Source organism: Calonectris borealis, chromosome 2 (genome assembly GCF_964195595.1).
Source record: "Calonectris borealis chromosome 2, bCalBor7.hap1.2, whole genome shotgun sequence".
Taxonomy (NCBI): Eukaryota; Metazoa; Chordata; class Aves; order Procellariiformes; family Procellariidae; genus Calonectris; species Calonectris borealis.
In genome coordinates, this window is record NC_134313.1 from 142645731 (window position 1) to 142673046 (window position 27316).

The 27316-nt window shown below is 37.4% G+C and overlaps 1 protein-coding gene across 6 annotated transcripts in view; it reads right to left on the reverse strand.

Annotated features, from left to right (window-relative positions):
• Window positions 1-27316, reverse strand: part of UMAD1 (UBAP1-MVB12-associated (UMA) domain containing 1) — an 85630-nt gene that overhangs the window by 4568 nt on the left and 53746 nt on the right. For all 6 annotated transcript variants that reach the window (XM_075143697.1, XM_075143695.1, XM_075143699.1 and 3 more), the window contains exon 3: window positions 14244-14329. In XM_075143697.1, the coding sequence (XP_074999798.1) occupies window positions 14244-14329 (86 nt within the window). The remainder of the gene's footprint in view (window positions 1-14243; window positions 14330-27316) is intronic.

The window sequence follows — 27316 nt, forward strand, 5'->3', positions numbered from 1 at the left end:
TCCCCCAACTCCCACATTCCAGGGAAAAATGATCCCTCACTCGCTGTCCTATTTCCATAGCTCAGATGATAATCAGAAATCCCTAGAATCTAATGTTTATTTTGTTTGGCAAATTATACTTTTATGAACACCTGTTTATATCTTAATTGCCCCACAAGCCGGATGAACTCAATTTACAATGCAAATTAGACTATCACGTGGCAAAACTAACTTCAAAGAGGAGAAAAAAAAATCGGAGAGAGCACAAAGCATATTGGATCTTCTTTTTTCCTCCAGAAACCTTACATTTGTTAAAGGGTGCCAAATGGGCAGCCCCAGAAATTAAAACCCTTTCTGCACACAGCAGATACTGTGTATTGACAATGATAAGAGCAAGAAACAGCTTTTCTTACTCTCAAGTCCCACTCCACGTTTCAAAGCAAGACTGCAGTAAGGAAGGATGAATTACATTAGAATTATTTTGCTGTTAAACATCATTTTACCATACTCAGTCTCTGCATACTGTCAGCGAGGTTCTTTATAGTCTACAGATTCTGATACTATTTGAATAGTCAAAACAGTATCATAAATAAAGCCCGAAATGGCTGGAAGCAACATAGTACAGATAAGTCAGGAACAAAGAAAAGTGTCAGGTCAGTATAACAAATGCCATAATCTGATCTCCGATCCAGTGGTCTTTGGGTCCCAGTCTACCCAACCCCTTAGGAAGAAGGTCTTGGGTCCAATATGACAAGATCAGTTTACAGCATAAATGAGAAAAGGACTCGAGATTTCCTATTTCAGTTTCACACGTAAACTACTGCTGTCTCTCCCATGTAAATGGCCTTTTTTCACTATCGTAAAATGTCCACATTCACTTTTTCATTTATAGCAAGTCACATTTTACGTTACTATTATTGGACTGACATCATAACAAATTATGCAGTGGCAAAAATACAAAACCTGGGGAGAACGGTTCTTTAATGCAGTATGCAAAACCCAAACATGGTGGAAAAATGCTGGCCAAAGTTAACCTGGAAAGTTAACTGAGGATAGGCTGCTGGAAAACTCTGTCACGTTTGCAGTTTAATTCCTTGAATATTGTGGAGCCCATCCCTTTACCTAGCACACAGTGTGTCATATGCGTTATGGCATATATTATATTATCTATTAGGTATCTACATACAAAGAAAAAAGTTCCTGTCCTGAACAATTCAGGTTGCAATAAGTAATTTTTCAATTCTGCCTAGCGCAGTCATTACAGGCAATCATTGCCCTTCACTATGCAGAATTGTTTCTGAGTGCTCTTGCAGTGATATTTAGATATTGGCCTCGTGCAAGATCTTATCAAGCTAGACATATTTCGTGCTTCCAAATCATAAAGACATCCTTTAAATGGGCTAAGACATATTTCACTCATATGCTGGAGAATCCACATCAGTGAAAAGACCTTGATGAAGCCAACCTGACCAGCAGGCTTTCATAGCGATTGTGGTAATGTAATGAAGAACTGGACACTCTAGTAGAGAACATCAATCACCCATCAGTGCTGAGATCGCCCAAGCTGGTTACAATGCAAACACCAGCACAAAGCTGTGTGATGCAATCAAAGTCAAGGTTATGAAATGGCTTATGTTTTCATGCATGCATTCTTCAAGCATATATAGAACTCCAAGTCCTAGAGAATTTGATATCCCACATTAGTCACACTGGTTTCTACTTAAATGCCTAACTTATTTATCCAGAATACAATCTATTCAGAGCATATTCTCTGGACATTAGCTAAACAAAGCACTGCCAAATGCTATGACACACAATCCTGCTATGAGAAATATTAATTGAATGCACTTAGAAGATCACTAAACAATTTACATTTCACCAACCACCAGGGAGTCAAAAAATCAGTTAAAATTGCAGAAGGTATGGTAGTCAAATTTAATTCAAATAAGCAAGGTGTTTTCTTCATTCTTGGTTTGCAATCCAAATAAGCAGGGATAAAAGAAACAGTATGTAAACATACATGGTAGCTGGCCCCCAGATACTAATTGCACTCTGACGGCAAGAATGTTATATGTTATTTCAAAACTAACAAAGTCTAAAATTATCCTCTAAAGTAAATTCTTCCTTTTTGCTCTTTTTTTTTAAATGTTTCTCAGCTGCCTTTAAAAACATCTAATTTGCTGCATCTCTGTGTGCTAACCATAAAGTCTGCCAAGAGTCTCGTAAGGAAGAAAAAATGCACAGTTTACAATGTACTGAGAAGCTGGATTTACAGTGCTCTGAAGAAGAATCAAAGAGCAGTGCTAGCATTACTATCAGCCAAATTATTGAACAAGGTTTCCTAGCAAAAAGTGATTCATTTTAAGAAGTTTGTACTTTCTGTAAAAAAAAAAAAGGGTTTTTTTTCCAGAAGCAGACCCATTTTCCTTAAAAAGACAGCCTCAAGAAACAAACAGTATTTTCACTCTTCCAGAATATTTAATAACTATCCAGCAATATCATAATTATGACAGAGACCTACAACATTACTGGTGATATAGAAATATTATCTTTATTTCAGGCAATTTTGCGATATTACAGCAAATAGTGTATCATAATGTATCTCAGAATTTATGTAGCATTATGCGGTTATTTCTGATGTATCTAGAAATGGAAATTGTCTTAGGGGATTGTCCTTCCAATTGTGTTTCAATTGATGCTTTTTAGGGTATTCACTGGGCCTTTTTAGAAAATTTGTAGGAATTCCAGAGTAAGCATCTCCATTGATGACAATGATTCACTTTTCAAATAAGAACAGTAATGGCAAAGAGGAACAGAGGGGAAAAGAAAAATTACTTGCAAGGCGCTCTGAATGTTTAGCACTTTGTATTAAAAAATTTAAGCTAGGAGAAAAGGATCAGTAAAACCTTGCTGGAAGGGGGGGAAGTGTACATGACATGATAGTTTTTAAATGTCACAAAAAACCCAACCCAAAACATTAACAACAAAACACCCCCACACCCAACACACCAGTAAGTATGTGATCTATATCCTTATAGGATAGGGAGAACTGTGAGAAGGGAAGAAACCCACCCAGACAAGCAGAATACAGATGCCCCCGAGATGGTTCAGAAAACCTCACATGAATCATGAGAGCTGCTATTCTTTCAAGGCTCACTCAAAAGTTTAGTCAGCATCCCCTCCAGGGACTCAAGAAAAACGTTATTTCTGTCTGGAAGAACAAAAGTAGATGGAAGAAGAAGTGCTGGAGACCTTGCAGAAGCTCATTGCCATATCCAAATGGCTTCTATTTGCTTTATTTCTTTCTTAACAGAAATGCAGTGAATGGGATTGTAATACTAGCCTAAGATTGGTGTTGTCAGTGGTTGCAACAGGGCAGACTTCCACACTGAAAGCTTCGGGCTAAGATCGAGTCCTTGGAGACGCTTTTAGAAGCAACAATGGCTGTCAATGGAAATCAGCTTTCCCATTTGCTTTGGGCTCTTGTTTCCCAGCTTCTTATGACTCTCATTCCGTAATACAGCAGTGATTTGTATTTCTTAAAGAGCTCCTGCTACCTGTACAAATTTTGTGTGATTAGTAGGCAGCATGTTTTTTCTCCATTTATCACTATTGCTGTTCAGAGTAAAACAGAACCAGATTTTAAAATAAGCATTTAAGTATATTTTTACTGATTTGTGACATACATTTTAGATATTTTTCTTTTTCATTTTCCACTTTAAAGCATGCTTTTCAGCCATTCCTTAGACTAGAACAGAATCAAGGTCAGGTTAATGTTGCTGAAATCTTACATAAAAAAAATTCTAAAGAAACAGTGAAAAGTACCTGTGACATTCTACACTTTTTCATTATTATAGCAAAGCTCCCCACAGAGTATCCTGGCCCACAAAGAACAGTAGGGGAATCTTTGCTAAACCACACTTTCAGTATCAATAACAATGTATATTTGTACATCCTTATTGACATTAAAGCAATTAAAAAGTGTAATTATTCAGAACTAGCTTTTTCTCTAACGTAGGAACAATTTGATAGTTTAAATGCAGAATGAACTTTCTGTAATTAGTACATGCTCTTTGCTCTCTCAAACAGCTAAAACTGTTAATCTCTGCAGAGGGGAAGAATTGTGAGGTTGCCATTTGAACTCTGGATACTCCAAATGTTCCACAGTTAAAGTGTGTTAGTTTAATTATCCTAGTAATACTAGAGATGCCTGTGAGTTTCACTTATGAAACACTTGTAAAATGCTATTCTACCCTGAAAAGTATTCTCAAGTACCACAAAAGATTGCATATCTAGTGTCTAAACCAACTATCTTGTTTGTTCATCCTAGAAGAAAAAAATTGTTTTTCTTCATTAACAATTTTGCAAACTCAAACCAGAACAAGACTAAGGTTCTGTTTTTACTCCATCCCCTATAATAACAATTGGGCACAGAAAATATTTGGAGGGGGGTTGGTGATAAATTTTGCAAATATATTGAATTTAATACAACTGAAATTGTATAATGATATTTTTATTCCTAATTCCTACTTTTAATCCTTTATTCCTAATTCCTACTATTTAATTATTCCATTCAATAATTGTTTAAAGACAGAGAACTATAACATCTCAAACATGGGCATCTATGAGAAACTATAAAATTGTGAACAAATGGGTAAGATGCAACATGAAGAAAGACTGCAGAAATAAGAAGGAAGCAGAAAAGGATTCTAATCTTTGTTAAAAATGCTAAGTCTTAATTTCCCATCATAACAAAAATAATTATTCTCTTATCTTTCCTTCTATCCCAACCAATTTTAGCACTTTTGAATCTGATAACTGAAGAGCTGTATCAGCATTTATGCCCCCTCAGTAGCACGGTTCCTGTTCTTGCTGTTCCCTGTCCCTCTCTGGAGGCCCCTGAGCTTAGGGCACTGTCCTAACTGGTGAATTTTGGACAATATTCCCCTCTGCAACATGAATATTGTGATAAGAATTATCTTGGAAGAAAGAGAGTGATGTGGGTTCAAGTAAGGAACAGTTTATCTAGTTCCTCTATTCCTTCGAAGTACTATGCAAGCTATTCATAGCAAAGGTCTCCTACATTATAATAAGCAACATGAACAATATTCAGCACATTGTGCTTCTGCCAGTGCCAGGAAATGTTACTAACTAGGCCAAATTTTTTTTTTTCTTTTTTCTGTAGCATGTATACTGGAAGATTAAAAAGTTCGTGAAAATTACAATAGTAAGTAAACTGCAAGCCAGAAGAACTGTAATTGGAAATGCGCAGCTCTAGACATCCAGCAGTGCATTCCACAGCCACAAATCAGAAGTGAAGGACAAGTCAATATATTGCAAAATGAATAGAGAAGTCTGATAAAAGCTGATAATGGATTTGTTCTGTAACTTCAGTGTCATCCAAAAGCACAAAGTACTCACATTTATTTTGCTGCTACCTTCATTCCTGATGTAATACAAAACTCAGATATTAACTATTAAAATTCAGTTATCTATTGAAGCAACTTTGAACCATGAATATGTTCTTTGTATGTGAGGCAATAATTGTGAAATATCTAGGATGCAAATGTTACACACCCCCCTAAAAGTACTCTTTTAACAGAGCTGGAATCAGGAGGAGAGGCTATATTTTAACTTTTCAATATAGCCAGAGAATATAGTAAGAAATTAATATTCTATAAAACTTTAATTGCATGTTGAAATATGCAGTATTTAAATAATCCATTTTAATTTAGCAGCTACATTTGGTCTGTGTAGTAAGTGACAGCAGGATTTAAGTTTCTCTCTAGTGCTCCAAGCAAAAAAATATCCTGAAGGTTTTTTGGGAAGCTGATGTTCCGAATAGGAGGAGCTTAGACAAACTGGGTCTCTGCCTCCATGTCTCTACCTCTTGTTCCCAACCTCTGCTATTGTAGAAGCTCCCACATGGTAACCTGTTATGGCAGGAAAAAGATGACAGTTTCTCTGAGATGGTAGATGTCCATGGAGCAGAAACTCTAAAAAAGGGGGATAATACTGCATTCTCTCATTATTCTACTAAGTGTATGAAATTCCAAGGACTTGAATGGGAAAGGAAGCTGTCTACTTAAGAACTTAGACAATTAAACATAAAAGACTAGTAAGAAAATATTTAGCAAACATTGTTTCACAAAAAAAAGTCAATAAATTTTTCAGCAAATTGGAACAACTGGGAAAAGCTGCGTAAATCAGAAGTTATTGTTTCGAGAAGAAAAGCAAATCTCTCCTTGAGTAATTGAGGTAGTCAGCAACATCCGAGAAATGTCTCCCTAGAACGTTAATATCAGTGAGAGGAAAAAGACAGAGGGATAACAATTTCCATCTACAATAAGAGGAAACGAAAAGGAAATGATCTTGGATTTGGTTTTCAGAAAAAAGCTAATTAAGTAGAGCGAACAGAAAAGAATTACTGGTCTGAACCCAGGTGAGGCTTCCTCCAGCGATACCTGCGAACAATGTCCTCAGCCGTGCTTTCAGAAGTTTTGTTAGGTACTTAATCCCTGGATCTTCCTAACGGTCTCTCTCCTCAGTTTTGAAGAACATAAATGGATTCTCATGAAGACGAGTGAATAAAAATTGGTGTACTGAGTGCTTTATTTTGAGGTTTTTATCATGCTGCTTAAAATCCAAGCATGTGGCAAGACTAGCAATATGTCCTATTTACAAATTTAAAATATTCTAATGCCGAAAAAGTGAATTAGGCAAGTATGTCCTAACACAACCTTCCACCTGCTCTCTCCATAGAGATTAAGTCAATAAGAGAAAGGAAGGATGGATATTTGACTTTAAGTTTCTCCATACACAGTGTGTAGCTGGAGCACTTGTCAACAAACAGCACCTTCAGCAAACAGTTTACCAGGAGCCAGAGTCTGTAAAGCTTCAATCTACAAACAGTAACAAGACTGAGTTGTCCTCAGCATCTACTGCTTAGGCTTTTGAGATGCAGGAATAAAAGCACGATGACTCTTAAAGCAGTAAAGGACCAAATAATTAATTAAATAAATAAAAGGCAACAAATATTGGTCATCTCATTCAATCAAGGTCATCTCATTCAATTCAATCTTTCAGCCTCATGGTTCTCTGTGGAAGGAAGATAATTGTAACATAATGAAAAGGAAGAAGAGTACTTCTTTGGCTTTTAAAATGGATTTATTTTTATCAAGCAGGACTACTAATTGCATTATAACACTAGAAAAGTATTCTAAAATTTGTAATATTGTGGAAGCAAAGAAAAGAAATTTGCAAACAAATAATTGCCATTTAATCTTGTCTTTTTTAAAAGTGCTTTAAAACAAAATTTGACTATATGCTACCCAACGTACAGTCTTTCACAAGTTTGATACAACTGAGGAATAGTGAAGTTTTGCAGGTTTTTTTAAGGCAGACATTACAGCAGTAGCACATTATGGTGAAAGGATTAAACCACACTGATGGAAAGTACAGAAAAACATATTCCTGTCTTATCAATATTAGCACTTCGGACTGAAACGAGACAATTTTCATGTCATATTTCCTTTCCATTAAAATGGACTGCCCACTGCTGTCTGTGTTTTTTGGGTTTTTTTCCCCTGAAAATGGCAGTGAAACTAACCTAAAGACATTGTTATTTTCCTTACTTGGTGTTTAGAGTAATTATTAATAAGCTGCCCTATACTAGCCTTTCAGCCACCATTTTACACTAATGCACCAAGTTGTAAATATCACCGTACCATCAGGCTGTATTAGCACTCAGTCTCATCAAGTGATGTATGATCTACATTGCATTTTAGATCAATTTTAATATTTGGAAAACCCAGAAGGGTTGCTCCCAGAGGCAGGATGACTGACCAATCAATTTGTTGACAGCAGCAAAGTGAACCAGTGTTGCTGGCTTTTAGTCCAACCACGTGTGTTTGAGCAAGGGATACAGGATAATCAGTAGTTTTATCTGGGGATTAAGCTAGTTAGAAGATCCCAAAATTAGAGAAAGGCTAAAAAATGTGATGGGAACATCTGGGCATGCAATTTGAGCATCTCCTGCTACAAATAACCATCCAATGTAACCGAATAAGCATGCAATTAAGTCAGGCGTATAGTGAGTCTCTGTGTAAATTAAATAGGGAGGTATGCAAATTGTGCTTCTCGATACAAGTGCTTCTTGATACATTGGTCACTATTTGGAGTATAGGTTACTTTACTAAAATCTCACTCTCAAAATGAAGAGGCTGCCCATCAGACCAATTTTACTATTTTATGAACTTTTTACATGCGGGTATGTACATTGCTATTTATAGGCACTAAACAATGAAAATATACCGTGCTTGTATGCTATTCTTTCCCTACAGGTGGTAGTTCTATCTTCTGTTGCTCAAACCTCACCAATCATACAGACCGACCACAGCACTGACTCCGGACTCCGCAGGCAGGGCTGTGGGAGGGAGGGACGCTCCAATCCATTTGTTGTGTTTAAGTGTCTTTGCTGGCCAGACAGAACATTCAAGTCCCATCTTAAAAGACTGTAATGCTTCCTCAGTTCTTGTTGTAATGAAAACTCAACTGAAGTTAAACAAAAGGTTTAACAGTATTTCACACTTGCAAAGTGCTATAGAAAAATGCTTTGTAAGGGAGCGCTGCATTACATTTTTGAAAATGAACTGTTTTCTAAGTTCAGAGAGGAAGTTGGTGACAACCACGTTAATTCACATCTCTCAATTCCCATTCCAGTTCCCTATAACTAAAAATATAATATTTCCCTTTAAGAAAAAGACAAGTGATACAGCATTCTTGACATTACTATGATTACTAAGTATCTGAAATAACCCCAGCTGTTTATCATGTTACACAGATAAAAAGTCTAACTATTCACTTTTAGAATTGAGAAAAACCCTACAAGGTGATAGTCTTACAAGACACCCCCAGGTCTTACTGGTTGACCCTGGGTCACTAGAACGCACAAATCAGAGTTTATAAAACGTTGCTTGTGAGGCCATAACAACTTATCCTTTGTGATGTGCAGAAGCACGTGTGTATGTCATAAACTTAACATATTTATATATAATATGTACATACACCCTCTGCTCCCCCACAAGTTGCCCAGCTGTTGAGGGCAGACAGAAGTCTGGAGGTCTTCCTAATATGAAAAGACCTCTTAAATATTTTGGTCAATTATCAAACAGATAGCAATATGAACATTACAATATAATGGAGCTTTATAAAGTAAATATGCTATTGCATAGTAATAGTTGTAATATGTAATATCTAATAGTTGATTTTTTTAGCTGACTGGGCTATTTACCTTTGTTCTCACAACAATATACTGTGCCCTTCTTATCATATGGCAGCTCTACTTCGTACGCACTTTCGATCTGTGGCTGCACGCAGATTCCCCTGAAGAACTGCCAGCTATTTACTATACATACAAAGGATGGAGGGAGCTAAGAAAGATGATGTCCATTGCAGCCACCAACGCTGAAAACTAGTCATCTTTTAAAGGTATGTTAAAACTTCACTTCCTATAGCTTATGATCATATACAATAGTTGAGTAAAACATAAGATCTTTCCTCTGACGGTACCAGCATTCAGAGAAAAGTACATGCTTGATGACCTGCTGCAGACTTATTCCAGTCCCTTCTAAGAGTGGATAATTTCATTAAGTGATTATTGCTTACATACCCAATTAAGAAGAGAGAAAATATGGACCAACATGCTTTAAGGGCTTTATGGGCGAAAAAGATGATCTTGGAGTTAATATGACATATGACAGGCAGTTAATCTAACCAGGCCATGACTAGAATTCTAGCTTATGAGAGTTTAAAAAAAAAAAAAAGCCAATCTAAGCAGCAACATTTTCTATGGACATATTTTGTCACAATGAAGCAAACTAATCACAAACATTGGATTTTGAAATATAAATTACCTTGTCTAAAGCAAATGTAGGGAATTTAAAATGATGCAGTAAATCTAGCCCAGAACACCCTTCTTGAGATTTTAAACATGGGACCCTCTGAACCATAAACTAAGAGTTGGGTGACTGAACAGAGACACGATCAGTAAGAGCTCCTTTTCCAGTAACTTGTAAAAATAATCCAGACAGCCAAGCTTTAGGGGCAATAATAAGTCTGGAAGAACCAATTAAAATTTTTTTTTTTAAAAAAAGGAAAAAAAGATAACATTAGCATTATTCATGCCCTGGCATTATATCAGGTGATCTGCTCAAAAGGATATCTTAAAAGTCTATCAACTTCAGCAATACTTGCTAATTTCTCTAGATGAGTAAAAAGAAAATTAATTTTTTTTTCCCCTACTCTGTGCACTCACAAACTCCCATTATCTCTTCCTTGATATTTTATATCTCGTAGTATTTCTGTCTTTCCAATTGACTAATATGACCCCTAACCAGATGCCTAGGAAACTGTTATTTACATCTATTCAGAATCCTTACATAACAGCTTTACAAAGGATCACTTTAATGAGGATATTATCTGCCAATTTAGATATAAAAATATTTTTTCTACTTTATTTAGATACTTGCCCAAAACAGTGCACACCAGTATGTATATGCAGAAAACCACAGACAATTTTAAATTTACTTCAGGAAACATGGGCTTTTTATCTGCTACATTCTCAGTATATAGTAGCAAATTATGAAAAGAAAGGGCACAAGAACCATAACACAACTATTGTGATTCATAAAGAAAACTATGTGCTATGATGGTAAGTATCACAGCAAGATATATAATTAAGAGTGGCTATAACAATAACATATAAATTAGATAATTATGGATTAAGCAATCCCTTGGGGGATTCTCTCTTGCCCTAGAAAACGTATAACAAGCTCCTTAGATATAAGGCAATAGCTATTAAGTATTTGAGGGAGAAATAGGACTATAAAGAAAAGCAAAAAAAGAAGAACACACAGCAAGAGAAAAATCTTAATTTACAATCTAAAGACAGCTCTCATTTTTGGTAGTTTATTTTAATACACTTACTGGTACAGTTTTCACCCATTAAATCTGCTGACATCTGTTGGCTAAAAAGCACAGGTCAGATTATCAAGAAGTGCAATATCAAATAAACATGAGCTGCTTCTTAAGGTGACAGTAGGGAGACACAAAACACTGCAGCTATTACAGAAATGTAATTTTTTTTGTTGTTGTTTCTTACATCAATTTAATAATCCCAGGTGTCCTGGACACCAGACATACAATAATCTTCATAAATCCTAATTCACAGCCATACCATCTGTCAAAAATATTTTTTATGTCTCCTAATAGATATGCTACATAATTGCTCTCACAGTAGGACAAAAATACATGGTTGCACTAATTTGCTTTACCAATGGAATAGCTCATTATCAAAAATAATCCCACCATATTACTAGGGTTTCTAGCACTCTTCATATATCAAAACTAACCTTTCCATTCTGTTATTTTCTATAACCTTAAATTCCCAGTGAAAGCAGATAAAGATTGAATTATCTGGAAATTGTACTATAATAATGGAAAACTCGCAAGCATGAAAAAATAAAACCGCAATATCTCTTTCTATTATGATGGTGTTGCAGTTAAAATTAGAAGCTTTGTATTTCAGTGTCACGAAGAGGCTAATTTAAATTCTCGGCCCTGCAGAGCGCTAAGCCCCAATCCAGAAAAGCACTTACATGCGCATATGACTTTTAGTTCACGAGCCTGAAGCAACTTCAGCGGGATCGTATATGCTTGATTTGGCCCAGAGCACTCATTACCCTGCCGGACAACGCATCTCCCTGGGACTGACTCGGCATCGGGAGATGACCCTCCCAAACCTCCATCTGTACTCACGGAGATGGAGAGGATACTCCACATGGGACTGTTCAAAGCAGGAGCTTCTGTACCCACTCTCTGCAGAAGACGAAACGTTTGGACTAAAGTTGGCCTTTGAGAACACCCTTCCTCGGCAAGTTTCTAAATATCTGCAGTTCCTTTAACATGCATGCAGTATCAAAACCTCTTAAAATAACGCAGACTGCAGGAATTGCAGTTGTAACGAGAGGTTCTGTTACACGTTGCTAATTGCAGCAAGATGATCTTGGTGTAAGCTTTTATTTGTGCATTAGTTTAAGTAAGTTGTGCAAGTTTATACAGAAATATGTACTTGAGATTTCAGTAATTGTACAGAAAACAAATCCAATAGTATCTATGTAAATGGGAAATTCCAAAGATGACGACAGTTACCAAAAAATACTCCAGAAGATACTTTCTTCAAAAAAATCACTCGGCCTCATTCCCTTTTGAATAAGGAAGTGACTGATGAACAAAGTATTACTTCATTCTTCTTTAAATCACATTTCTAAAAGCACTTTCCATGTTCCACAAACTCTACATTTATTAAATTGTAAAAGAGATTATATTTAAAAATAAAAGCAAGTTTCCAGCAATTGAAAGATGCAGTTGAAGAACTAAATGCTCTTCTGTTCAACTCTGCATGACAAATATCTGATACTACTTTGCAGTCTAACAGATATCTTTTAACATACTGTACTACATTTACAAAGTATTCTTGTTTTAATGCTAACAAGTTTATTATTTCAATTAATGTTCTATTTCTCAATGACATATTGAATATATAATACAATGCTTTTCCAATTTTGCTAAATTGGTAGATTTCTGCCACAAATTTATACAAACGTACTTACTACTGCAAATAGGAATATTGCTTCCCTAATGGCCAGAATTATCCATTTAATTTCATGATCCTGAGTTACTCTATTTAATTTGAGAAATGGAAAACTCCTCTGAGTAAATGTGAAATACAAACACCCAAATCCAGAGACTGAAATTAATAACTTAGATACTACCAAATGCTGCATCTGCTGTATCTTAATTTAATTGATGTTGTCACAAGCCAGTTGATACAAGTATTTTTGTGGCACACTTAAGTCTTTCAATATAAAGATTAAAATAAATCTTTGTTTTCTATTCACTATAATATCTGCTATTTTATTTTGAAAACTTTGCTTCTTTCCTCTAACATAAACACTTAAAATCTACACAAGTTCCTATTTCACTGAAATTCCACAGAATTGAACAACCACTGACACTACAATAACTGGCAGCTCGCAATACCTAGCGAGAACATCACATTCAGGGAAACTATGTCTGTGCAGTAGGTAACCACAACACCAATGCATTATACTGCCTCAAAATTGCAGGACTTCAGTTGCAAAACACCCTGGCTCAGATGTGCATTGATCCAGAAGTCAGACTAAAATTTTGTGATTAATTGTAACTAATTTATACTGCCATGTTATCAGAAGGCAAACCACTCATTACTTATGATGAATTGAAAATTTCTGTATCAGACACAGTTTTTAATTTGAGATTAAAAAAGGAGACTGCAGATCACACACGTTAACCACTCTTAAAGATGCAACATCATCACACACACCTCTGATATACCAAGGCACTTAGCAATAATAAATATTAAAATGGCATTGAGAAGAGAGAGACAGACAGACACACAGTTAGTTCCAAGGCTAGATATGAGAAAGAGAGAGAGAAAGTATAGATTAAGCAAAAAAAAAACCACCACAAAAGCACCAAAAGTCCAAGCAAAATGTCTCACAGTTGTCTTGTAAATATCTAAAACTATATGGCAATGGAAAACAGGCTCATTCTCATTGCAAAAACATTTTCAGAGGAGGTGGAGAAGAAAATACGTGTACATCATATGCAGAAATAGTCTGAAAAGCCCTCTTTGGTATACATGGATTAAATATTAAATAAACCAGATGAAGAAAACGAAGTCCAGATTTACAGCCATACAGTACTGAAACAGAAAGCAAACATACAATAAAGACAGTCTATTATACTCACACATTTACAACATGTTACTTATAATGGTAGCTGTGGAGAAATAAATGACTTATGTAAATGTTTGATATTTTCCATCACTACTCACCACGCTAATGCTTCTACGCAATTCATTAACATTCTAGCTACAGTTTCATGCTTGCACGTCTCAAGTATAAAAATAAGATACTCAGCAATACCATACAGCCCAGCCTTCTTACTATTTCTTTTTCAAATCAATATTGGTGGCCTTGATAATATTGCCATCTAATTACTAGAAATGCTTCTTTTATGATAGATGACAAGGAAGGCTGAGTAGGCACTCATTCTGCTGAATATGTGAATGTGTTGAAACCTTCTCCTGCAGGACATTCATGCTTCTTAAATGAGCTGCTATGGACATTTCATCATATGTGCATAAGGAAATAGTCTCCTACCTGTGGAGGTTGGTTGTACATCGGTCTGGTCTCTGGAAACGAAGTTTTATCCTTTGATTCTCTACTTTGATCATCAATTGTGTCACCTAGCAAAGTAAAAAAATACCTATTAAATCACTGAAATCCTTCATATTTTATATTGACTAAGAAAAACTCTTGAGTCTTCCTAAAATCAAATTATACAATTCCCTGGGAAAGGGAGAACTCTGTTGCTACATTTATATTTTACAATTTTGAACATGAAGAAAGAGAAAAACATTGAGAAGTGGTCTGCAAAACCCAGGAATAAAACTGTGTCCATTAGTTAAAGGGAAAAATTCAGAGGAAAAAAAAGAGAGCAAGAAAAAACAGCAGGGCCCCTATTTTTGCACGCTTTAGGACCGTTAAGTTCTAGTAATGGCAAAGTGTCAAACAAAGGAGACACAGCAGTACGAGTATCTGGTGCGAAAGCAATACCAGGTGTGCACATCCCCGTCACGTCCCAATCTCACATCAGGCTAGGCGGACATGTGCACCGTTACTCTATCCTCATTTGTAACCTCGTTTCCCTACAGAGGATATCCGTGCATGAGTGCTGAAAGAGAGACGCAACATACTGAGAGAAATTGCCTGGTTTTGACGGTACCGAGACAATGACTACGTGGCAGGCTGGGCACTAACCTCCCCCCATTGCATAGATGTGCCTACCTCTGCCCAGGATTTTACTGAGGAGACATGACTCAGTTTATCCCAAAAGCTGCAGCTGGTACCAATCTAAGATGGGCAGATCACAGCAATAAACTAGAGACAGAGTATTTAAATTGATTTTAAAGACAGAAGGTGCATTATTAGTTTTATTAAAAAGGTAGAGGTAATAAAACAAAAAAAGCAGCATTTGTTTCTCAGATATTGTAAAACAAATATCCACCTAGCCTATCTTCTCCAATCTTCTTTGTCAGTGGGAGGGTGTACAAGAAGTTGTAAAGATTTTGTGGATTATCTCCTTCTGCTATCAGTGCTACTCAGCAAATAGTTTGTAAGAGGAGACCACTTAGGAAGATGAAAGATGTAGTCACGTAATTCTGGTTTTATTTTTATTTTAACTGATACTGCTCTCTGTAATGGAGTATTTTGAAAGTCTGTATCCTTAAAGAGTCCTGCAGCAACAATTCTAAATGAAAGGGTTCAAGTTACTGTAGTTTAATTCCTTTGCTAAGCCTGTGGTTTTGGCTGTCCTGTTCCATTTTCTCCAGAGGTTTAGTTAGAGCCGACGCACCTGGCAGAAGGCATCGGGAACAGCAGCCAGCTTTTGCCCATGCCCAGTTAGCCTGCAAGCCAGCAACACCCAGGTCCACGCATGCTTGCTCCATGCTGACTGGTCAGGTCCTCTGTGTACAATGCAATATTTGGTAAAGTATCTTCTGAAAACAAGCAGTAATATTTAGTCATCGGGCATGCTTTTTAATATCCAAGTATTATTCCTAATAGTGTATTTTGAGAATCATCAATAAATTGCCTTTGTTATACGTCATTAATGCATATTAATTCCATTAATGTCTACACTTTTCAAGATCTTTTCCGGAGTTGAAAAAAGCTTCTCAGTAAACTAGTAATTCTCTACATAAAATACTCCAAAGCACTTGTATTCACATCAACTCTTAAAAAAAAGGGGGAGGGGAGACCAAAGGAGATAGGGAGTCAGTTCATCTTCAATTCCACCCCACAATACTGTGAAAAACAAAATTTGTAAGCGCCTATAAGATAATGAGGTAAGTAACAGCCATGAAAATAAATTATGTCAAACCATTAGTTTACATTTGTAATGAAGTAAAGAGGCCTGCAACGAAAAATTATTAGAGGTCTTGTAAATGCACTCTGCCATAAAAGATTGCAAAAACTTCGGCAGGCATGAAAATGGTTAACAGACATATGAAGAGGACAGTAGGACATATTTTTGGTACGTTTTCTGTGGATGAGAATACAAACAAGTTTAAATTGTACCAAAGTTAGGCTAGATCAATTCCTCCAGGAGTAAGGCTACTTAAGCACTTGAAACAACCTAAGGAAATGGTCTCTCTAAACAGTGGTCCATCTCCAAAAGTTTCAGAGGTAGGTTGAAGAAACATCTGTCATGAATGGTTTCAATCCTGCCAAGACAAGGAAGATGAATGACCTTTTGTGTTCCCTTCTAGTCCTACATTCCATGAAGGATGCAGGACGAAAGACTCCACAGGATACCCCTCCCTAAAATCAGGATTTGTCAAGGGAACTTATGCTGGCTGCACGGAGACTTGTGAAGATGCAAGTAGACTGCAGCGAGCTGGACAAAGACTCATCAAGTGTGTAAGGGAAGAGCTGCATAGCCAGTCAGTAGCAAAGGGACAGCTAATTGAAGTCAGTGAGATGACTCATATAGGGTGAAGTCAGGTGTATGCATAAGCATACTGAAAGAGAGATACACAGGAGATTTAAGAAACACAGGAACCAACTTTTTACCCCTTGTCTTTACATACCATTCCTGAGAAAGTACTCGGAAGTTTTTATATGCAAAAAACAAAAGACCAAATTCATGTGTGTTAATGCTATCCAGAATATACTTTTTTCCTTTGATTAGTTTTCCTTAAGATGAAAAGAAAGCTTTGTTTGAAATCAGGACCAAAAGGTCAAAAATATAAAAATGTTCACAGGAAAGGAAGAGTAAGAACAGCTCATTTGGGGGGAAATGAAATTTTTTGACTTAGAACTTTGACATCCAACTCTCAGAGGTCATAAGTTCTTAAGGAGGCCAAAATGTAGCAATATCTATAGTGTTTCACAACTCAAATTGACTTTGTAAACTGAACTTTAATGCAGAGCTCTTCTTTGCTTTTAAAAAAAAAAAAAAAAAGGCAAATGAGAAAACCCCAACATCTTGCCAAATTTTCAGGCATATGGTCCTGCAAGGATAAGACATGAATCTTTCTATCTATAAGATAGAATCTATCTTATTATTTGAGTTAATGGAGTTAAACCAGTTACAGGCAGCTGCACACCAAGCTGCCCAAGATGTCCACTAGGATAGAATAGTTTTCCAGAGAAATTTGTATTTTCGGTGTACGTCTTTCACCGGTTCCTATCTCAAATATCCAAACAGATTAGTCATCCTTATTTCTACTAGCCCAAATAATGAATTAACTCTCACATACCTCCCCAGCTCCACCAGTTCCCAACCTTATCAAGCTTGCCACAGCTGACCCATCTTGTTTAGCCACCACCAAATTTTTTTTGTTCAGCTTGCCTTGGTTTCCCATTGACCTCAATTCTAATCTCTTCCCTTAACTGGAAGTCATAGTTTCTCTTCCCTCTTCAGGCTCAGCCTTTCAATTGCTTCCCTCTGATCTGGCTTTTCCTCTTCTCCACTGTAACCCTGCAATCTCCTCTTCCTGTCTACCTACATGTTAGGAAGGTGGATGAAGGTAAACACCAAATAGACAGACATCCCATGACAGCACAGACCTTTGGGAGCAGGAACTAATGTGGGTTCTTTTGAGCACTTCACACATTCTGGTTGATAGTTTTTGACTGGGGGGAAAAAAAACCCAACCACTCCCCCGCCAAAGACCCCAGAAAAAATCCCAAACCCAAACAATTCCCCTTACACAATCCTGATGTAAATAGGTTTATAATTACAATTTTGCCAAACTAAGCAATTGAAATCTGGCTCTGAAAGAATCACAAACACATGACCTTAGTAGGCAGGACTACCAACTCCCCACCACCACTCCTCAGAAAAGTTTTTCAGCAGAACTGAACTGCAAATATGTTCATAGATAAGGACAGAGGGACCACTGTAATCACCTAGCCTAACCTCCTGTATAAATATAGGCCATAAGATTTCTTGAATTAATTTGTTTGAACTAGAGCAAGTTTAAAGCTGTATTTTAATTAAGAGATAACAGACAAAATGATTAATTTTACAAAACAATTAGATTCTGGCTCATATATCCCTTGGTTTAAAAGCATTAAGCAAAGTTTTAGTCATAAAACTATTAAAAAAAAAAATCTAAGTCATGTATCTAAAAATGTCATATACTATTTAGAGACTATAAGAATTAGAAATGAAGGGCGCCCCATGCAGTATAATATGGCTTAAACATCAGCAGCATAATCTGTGATATGCAGGACATCACTGGGAAAATTTATCAGGAAAAAAATAATCATGCTTATTGCTGTAAAATATTCCCCTACTTATCAATGGAAAAATATTTTCAAGTTTGAAAAGACAGCAGTAGACATATTTATCCTACTGTCCAGATGAGCCCTTATTTCAAATCCTCAGTCTTGGGAGGCTGGTTTTAAGTTATATTAAGCCTCTTCCAGGCCCAAACGAATGGCAATGCACTCAAAGGTCAGATATACATTTCTCCTTTAACCGAGCTGGTGCTGGAGTTGCACCAACATTCTCCGAGTTCCACTGGTATCTTCTTTTTCCAAGAACTGCAGCCAGATGTTGCACAGGAAAGAAATACCCAGTCCAGTCTTCAGTATGTACTATGTATGTCCCCCCTCAGACCTCAGAATTTTTGGTTTCTTCAGAAATCTGCATTCAGCTGCCTATCCGGACCTCAGCGAACTCTCCTATAGAAAGGTTCAACCACAAGTTTGGCTTCTACTCAACAAGGAAGTGGGGTTTCTATTTATACTCTTTCCTCTTCCAGCATTTTCTTATCCTCAAGCTGTGTAGTCTCTTGATCAACAGACAGCATTTAAAAGTCTATCCCACCCTCAGTTTAAAAAACTAAACTCAATTGTAAGTATATTTTAGAGTCTTCTGTAACTTAGATTGCCATTTGTCCTGGTCTGTGCAAGAATCCTGTAAGACAGTGAAACACGTGCAACACAGCAAGCAGTAACTAGCTACCAAATACACGGATTTTCAAATGTCACCTTCAGCTTCAAAAGAAAGACAGCTATTTTCCATTACACTTTAGATAGTTGCTTAACTCTTTGTGGCCTGACATTATCTTCTTTATCCTGCATAGAAATGGCAAGAACAAAGAGTATTCTGGCTTCTACTTGGAAGCAAAAAGACAAAAAGTTTTAAGAGAGGATTAGTAGAACCTGAAAACAGGAGAGGCTGACTCTGTGGAAGCATCAAGGTTTACTGCAGTTTCTTGCCCCTCTTTTTTGCTCGTAAATCTTCCCTTCTCTCCCTGAGATAAAGACAGACAGACCAGGCACACCAATTTTAAGTCACCCTGCTCCAGAATAAACTAACAGAACTTCAGGCTTCAGTCCACCGATAGTGGCAGTGCTTTCAATCTAGGGAGGTACTGAAGAAGTACTGTAATTCCCTCTCCCCTCTGAACATCTGAGTGTCAGGACTCCCTACAATCTCACTTCTGTGTAAAGGGATAGTACCACTTTTCTGAGTCCTGCTCTTCTCTCAGCCTCATTTAAATAGCCTCCAGCTCCTTCAGCAGGGAGGAAATGTGTTTCTGCTCAGTCTCTCCCCAGCCCTACTTGTCCCTCCAGCACCCACTGCCCAGGTCTCACAGCTTCCATTTGCTTCCAGCACCAATGCAAGCTTATTAATAAAAAGTTCCTTTCCTTTCTTTGTGCATACAGCAGACGAGCAATCAACAATGGATATCAAATGGCTGCTGTTCTCTTCACTGCCGTTTCCATCCTCAAGCCTCATCTCAGTTGCTCTGGCTCCTTTCAAGAAGAGTCCATAGATACATTTAGTACCAAAGAAGAGCACTGAGCTGCCAATCCACAATATCAGTCTAATATGTTTACCAGCCCCTTCCTGCCCAACGAGTGAGCTGGGGACTGCAGTGGGGCAGTACCAGGGAACACTGATGGCAGTATCCAGAACACAAAATTGTGCTGGTTTTATGGACCAGGACAATTAACAGAAAACAGAAGGAAGACCTTTAGAAATCTTTGCTAATGAGCATAGAATCACAGAATAGTTTGGGTTGGAAAGCACCTTTAAAGATTATCTAGTCCAACCCCCCCCCAAATGTACTGTACACAATTACAGCAAAATATAATAAACTGTAAGCGATTTGACACTTCCCATTGGTAATTAACAGACCACTCAATGATCCATGTGAATCCAATAAGGCACTGGACAGGTGCTGTCCTCTTCAATGAGAGAGAGATGGGACATTGATGAATAGGTGGTTCTTCTCTTTTCTTAAAGTGGGACTACCATTCTGTCCAGCATTAATGCTATAAAACCTACATGTTAATCCCCATTAGCTTCCATGTGCACATGGCCAAGACATAATAGCCTTATAAGAATATGTATAGTTGGCAAAACAATGAAGTCATCCTAGTTTCAGGTCACCTCATCGTGGTTTCTTATTAAAGCTTTTCGTATCAACAAGCAGTTTCATTTCAACATGCTAATAATACCCCTTAAAAATCCAATATATCAGCAAAAAGATTCTCCAGCTGCAACTTTCAGCAAAACAAGAGTTTAAGAGTTTATGCTGCATAAGGGTGAATGAGAAGGAAGTCTGTGTAAGCCCATGCTAAGGCAGAGGTCTGTTAGTCTAAGCAGGCACATAGTAAATCTTTGGCAGCCTTATATTGAGTTTCAACAGTGTTTTTATAGTTAGGTATTAAGGGGTCCTACAAATAAATCTTTGACCAGGAGTAAAACTTACCAGTATCTTCTCTAATTATTCTGACAAACTATGAGAAAAATCTGTATAAACCTATATAAGCAGAATGAGAATCCTGAAAGACTGATTTCTTCAAACTTGTAAAAGGGAGGGGGAGAAACTGTAACAAGGTAAACATTATCCTGAATGCTTTTGCATTTACAGAGATGAAGCAACAAGGTTCAGTCCTTTCCCAGTTAAGAGGAACAGCAAATCCAACTACAGGACATGCCACTGAAGATTATGGGAGTGGCACTCCAAATTGCCACCCAGTTTCATTTTGTTATCCCATCCTTTTGCAGGTGATCTTAATGTAGAGTCTCCATTTTCCTAAACAATTCTGTCAGACTCTTCTCAACCCACATACCACTATCAAGATCACAACAAAACCACAGATTAAAAACTCCCCTACAGAAACTTTTTTCCCCCCAAACGAAAACTTTTAGGAAGATGGCAATAGAAAAACAGTATGAGAGGATTAGAGGCTCCTGTAGAGTTTCAGTATCTCAGATCTACATACTTTTAAGTTTGCAAAAAGCTTTTTATTTCTGTGCTTTTTTGTATTTCCAACTTCTTAAAAGTTTGACTTCTTTCAAAGCTTTCCTGGATCCTAAAACAAAGAACCCTTAGAGTTTAAATCCAACTTCATCTCCAACCACTTCACTGAGGCTAAATCATTCCCACTCCCTCAACCCCCATTTATATGGCTTTCTTTTAAGAGGTGGCCAACTCTTTCAGAAAGCTGATGAATCAAAAGCCAAAGATTCATAGCAAAATTTTGGTTGGAAGGAATCCCTGGAGGTCACAGTAGTCCAACTTCCAGTTCAGCGGAGGGCTAACTTCAAAGTTAACCTATGTTCCTGAGGTGCTTGTCCAGCTGAATTCTGAAAGTCTCCAAAGATGGAGATTGCATAGCCTCTCTTGGCTCTCAGTTCTATCTATCCCTCTACTATTTGTTACCTCCAGGTCCACAGTCACATTCAAAGAAAGCTGTAGAATTCATTCATCCATGAGCCAGGATCCCCTATGATTAAATTTTATTTTATTTCGCTTTTAACTTAACAATACTTGCATGTCAAACATAAAGAAATGCTGAGGCTCAATCTCATTCTGTTTTACATGAATGCAAGTAAAACATTGCTACATCCATGCAAGTACTTTCCCCTCCATTATATGCACATACCTGCCTTTCTAAGTAGCCCACAAAAAACCCCTCACCACAGCATATCTTTCAGTAGATCTCACTTTTCCATTTTGCTGTTTGGAAATCCCATTCTAGATTTCATTACCCTAGATGCTGCCACACCTTTCTTATCTAGTTTTGCTATCAGAATGAGCAGGTAATATGACTTACCAGCTACTCAATACATCCTTAGTACTGAAGCAACCAACATAGTAGAGATCCAAGCAAGGGCTTGTGACATGCTCAATCATTTTATAAGAAAGAAGTTGAAAACAAAAGCTACACAAGAGAAATCTATGTCCTCTAAGTCTTCTGACCCAGCATGCTTATCTGGGCGTGTGTGCCCATGCCTCAGGGAGAACCTCAAAACTATTCGCTACTCTCCCTTTGTTCAACTGATACCGTTCTGCAGATAAGCCCCCAGCATAGCTATTATATGTTAGCATTTATCATGAACGTTGTCCCTAAAAAAAAAATCTGCGAAACTGCCTGGAAGGCATAGATTAGATGCTATAGGCCAGTCTCTACATGCATTAAGTCGCAGTTCTTGACATTCCTAGAGAACCTTTAAATCTTCCTGTCACTCACTTTATCTGTCAGTTAAGCCCCTCCTCTTCATATCAAAACAAATGCAACCTTCCAAGCCCAAGTGAATCATACTTCTCTGGGGAAGTAAACCATTTAATCTACTTTTTTGAAAAAGATAAGTTTTATAAACTGATTACCTTTTTTTTTTTAGATTTATTGTCTACATAATCACCAAGTGTTAGGTTATTGTCATGGTCATCTAGACCAGCTCAACCATCCCACAGAATAAGTACATTGTTTTAAAGTTAAGAATAAAACAAGAAGTCCCTTAAGTTTTTAGATGTTTGGAGAAGTTTAGTGTTAATTTATATAATCTCTTCTTTCCACCTCACTCTCAAATCTGCTTCCTGGGTAGTGAAAGATGTCTACACTTAGCATAATCAAACTTTGCTATATGGATGGTCTGGTATGCAACAAGCGCAAAAGCAGAGCAGTTTGAAAGCTACATTTTCTTCCATGGTTATAGTCTCCCACTAGATCCTTTTTGCTTTTCCAAGGGAGGGAGATACAGACAATATTATTTGCCTTTATTTGTTCTTACGTAACTTTGTCTTCTTTACCTTTGATGAGAATATGACAGTCATCGTCTTCACAATCCTTCCTGCATTTTCTTACTTTGTTTGGGAGGATGATAAAAAGTTTAATCTCAAAACAATAAAAGTCTTTACCTCTTCAGTTCCTGATGAGAGGTAAAAGGCTTTGGGAAAACATTAGTAACAACAGAAAACCCAGTTGAAGACAATAGTACAGCTCATACTGAGTACTGCTGGCGAGCAACTTTTCTTGTTACTGGTTCAACTAATCTGTAAAATCTATCTGAGATTACAGGCTCAGGTGTTGTTCAAAAGGTAAATATTTATTATGACAGTCAACTTTTCACTATGAAATTAAGATTATTCACTATCCTCATTTAACTGTGAGATTAGCACTCCCCTCCTCCTGTTTTATTCATGGTGTGGTTCTAAAGGCAATCCTGGCCAGAATGAAAACAGCACACTGAAGCACACTTTGACGAGGACAGAGATTTTCCTAGCACTTAAAACTATCTGCAGTGTGGTCTGCCTGCTCAGTTTCTCAGTTACCTGGTGTAACTTGCATGTCAGTAGGTCCAGCATGCATTAAAATTATTTGCCTGTTAAAAACTGAGGTGCTGATAGCCTAATATTTGCATATGAAGCTTGCTACATAAATGCAAATTATGTTAGAAAACAAATAATGCAAATTGAAGCTGGTTTCCTAAGGAATTAGATTTACATGACCAATCTTCCGTCCCTGATAACGTAGGAAAACATTGTCAAATGTGGTTGAAACTGGCACAGAGATACAAGACTTGAAGATGTTTACAGAATATAATCATCTGCAGCTGGGTAGTAAAAAAAGACCAGGAGTAATGACCCTGCTGAAGGAAAAACCCATTGCTCTCTGTTCTTCTTGGCTTGCTAGCAGGTCAATTGGCAAATATTGCTGTGGTTGATCACTGGAAATGAAGGCAAGGGAGGCCACTAGAATAATACGGCGAAATAGCCAAGGCTCTTGTAGCGGGGTAGCAGGACTAGGAGATCCTCAAGGAGGTCCTTGAGAAACTGAACTTCATAATTTTCCTATTCCAGAGAACACTGTGTTTTATTCTATCTTGATAGCATTTCAGGTATGTTTAAACAAGAAATAATTTTTACATAATGAAGAAGAGAGGAAAATCCCACAGAAAAATTTGTAAATCAATCACTCAGTCTACCTAACCCCAGCCGGCAACTAAGCCCCACACAGCCACTTGCTCACTCCCCTATGGTGGGATGGGGGAGAGAATCAGAAGAGTAAAAGTGAGAAAACTCGTGGGTTGAGATAAAGACAGTTTAATAAGGAAAGCAAAAGCCACGCACACAAGCAAAGCAAAACAAGGAATTCATTCACTACTTCCCATCAGCAGGCAGGTGTTCAGCCATCTCCAGGAAAGCAGGGCTCCATCACGCCTAACGGTTACTTGGGAAGACAAACGCCATCACTCTGAACGTCCCCCTTTCCTTCTTCGTCTCCCAGCTTTATATGCGAAGCATGACATCATATGGTATGGGATATCCCTTTGGTCAGCTGGGGTCAGCTGTCCCAGCTGTGTCCCCTCCCAACTTCTTGTGCACCCCCAGCCTGCTCGCTGGTGGGGCGGGGTGAGGAGCAGAAAAGTCCTTGACTCTGTTTAAGCCCTGCTCAGCAATAATGAAAACATTCCTGAATTATCAACACTGTTTCCAGCACAAATCCAAAACATAGTCCCATACAAGCTACTATGGAAAAAATTAACTCTATCCCAGTCAAAACCAGCACACTACCCATATTAGGGCCAGTTACATCTCTATCCCACTAAGTGCTGTGGTATGCACTGTGATCCCTCATCCCAATAACTAGCCTTCACGTGTGGGCAGCTGCCTACAACATTCATGTTAGTTATTAAGAACTTTTCTTGTCACATGTTCTAGAAACTCTGAAAGTACCAGAAAGCTGAGTTAATTCTTTGTGGAGAAAATTAATGCATAGGACAGAACACTCATTTAAGCTAACTTTTATGTGACATAATTATAAGACATCTTCTCCAAAGTAATCATCATTTCCTACTTAAAGTGCTACCATCCTCTCAGAGGCATGGAAGTCCCCACTCAACTCTGAAAAAAAGTTAAGCAGAATTAATTTAAAACATAAACACCACACACAAAGTTACAAAGATACATTGATACACATCTTATATGTGTCTACGTGACATACAGGCACTAATACACGTGATGCGGAAAGTTAAATCATAACATCTTAGCTTCCATCAGACACACTTTAGACAAAGCTTACAAATAGTCTGGTGCAAAAAGCTCCCTTCCCTGCATTTTTCTGAAAGTTTTTCTAGATGGCAGCCTGGCAATCTTATGTCACTGTGTCAATCTATATAATGTCAATTCTGAGTGTAAAACCTTATGTAACATCCACTGCTGCTCTTGCATTTCTGACACATGCTTGCAGAGTTTTTCTGAACACAGCATACTTTGTTTTCCTCCAAAAAGAGGAAAACTCTCTGCATTTTGTGTAGTAACAAGTACAAGTTTATAAATATACCTAAAATTGTTACACAAAGGTTCTCAATATATACTTAAAAAAAAGAGAAAACTTAGATCCAAAAGCAATCTTAACAAATTATTCAATAAACCAAACAAAATATCTTTGTCTCCATAACTCCTTGAAATACTACTTTTGGTTTACACTGTTAATTCCATTGTATTACTACAACCTTCTGATCTACCTCAGTCTTAGGAAGGGGATCTAAAACCAAAAAACAAACAAACAAAACAGGTTAAGAAGTAGGCAGTCTCCTGCAAAAAGCAGCACAGTAGCTAATCTTTGGATCAGACCTCTCTCATGAATAACCAGCTCCACACAGATGATTAAAGGACTACATAATTATATTTATTTATTTATTTTTTAGAGCACATAGGTCAATAATGTGGATTAACTAGGATTAAAGTGTTACTTTCCGATTACTTTTGTGCTTTAAGCTGGTTTAGTATTTCTAGGAACTTTATTTTAAAGCCAGCTTTGTAGAAGAAACTACACTATGGAACTTCTTGTTTACTTTTGACCTGTGTGTAAACAACATGGAAATGTTCACTTCAACATGTTATCGCTAGATTGCTTGATTTTAAAGGCAATGAGATAAATAGCATTAAATATTCACACAGTTTTAATATTTCTGGCTTTAGTACATTAAAATCTTTCAACCCATTGTTTGGACCTTCAATTGCATTTTCACATTACACAAACATGGTAGTGGAGATTTGTTAGGAAAAAATTTGAAGTATCAGCACAGAAAAGCACTAGCAGAATTATTTAAAATCATCCAAAGAGGAGGGCGGAAGTTTTTTTTCGGGGGGAAAAGGGACAAACGAAAATTTGTGATCAGAGAAACCTAGTTCACAAAGTCTAAAAAAAACCCCACCATGTTAAAAGATCCATTTATAAAGATATGTCTAGTTGGTATATTTGTGGTTGCATCTTTCAATGAAATCTCCAAACATTTGCATGTACACCAAAAAAGTGGCATTAACACTGCCCACACAGCAAAGAGAAAAAAAAATTGTGCAGTACTTGAATAATTTGTTAAAAAATAAAAAAATCTGCCAGGACGTTGTACCTTATTCTTATCATACATAGAGAAAATGAAGAAAGGTTACAGCTGGTTGTAACTTTTATCATCAGCTGTTAATGGTGTGGAACTGTCTGAGGGCTATGATCATTTATGCCAAGTTATGCCTACGCTGTACATCAGTCCCTTCCCTAAATTCTGCACAGAAATGGCATTTTCCAGCTGAAACCAAAACATTTCAATTTGTCAAAAAAACAACAACAAAACACCCACATAGGATCACGCCAGCTTCAAGAGCACAAAGACAGACAGGCAGTTTTCAAAAAAGAGCATTTCTGGTTTCCTGACATGGCAACCACCCACTTCCCCAGAGGCCCTGGGGAGCCGGCGGGGTGAGCTGTGGTGGGTTTCAAACTCTGCAGTCAGGGCTTCCAGTGAACTCCAGGCTTATGGGCACTCAAGATCCATGGCAATGGGTCAGCTACGTTAACAGAGGCTACCAGATCTTCCAAGAAAAACTTCCTGATGTTCAAAGATGAAGGACCACTCT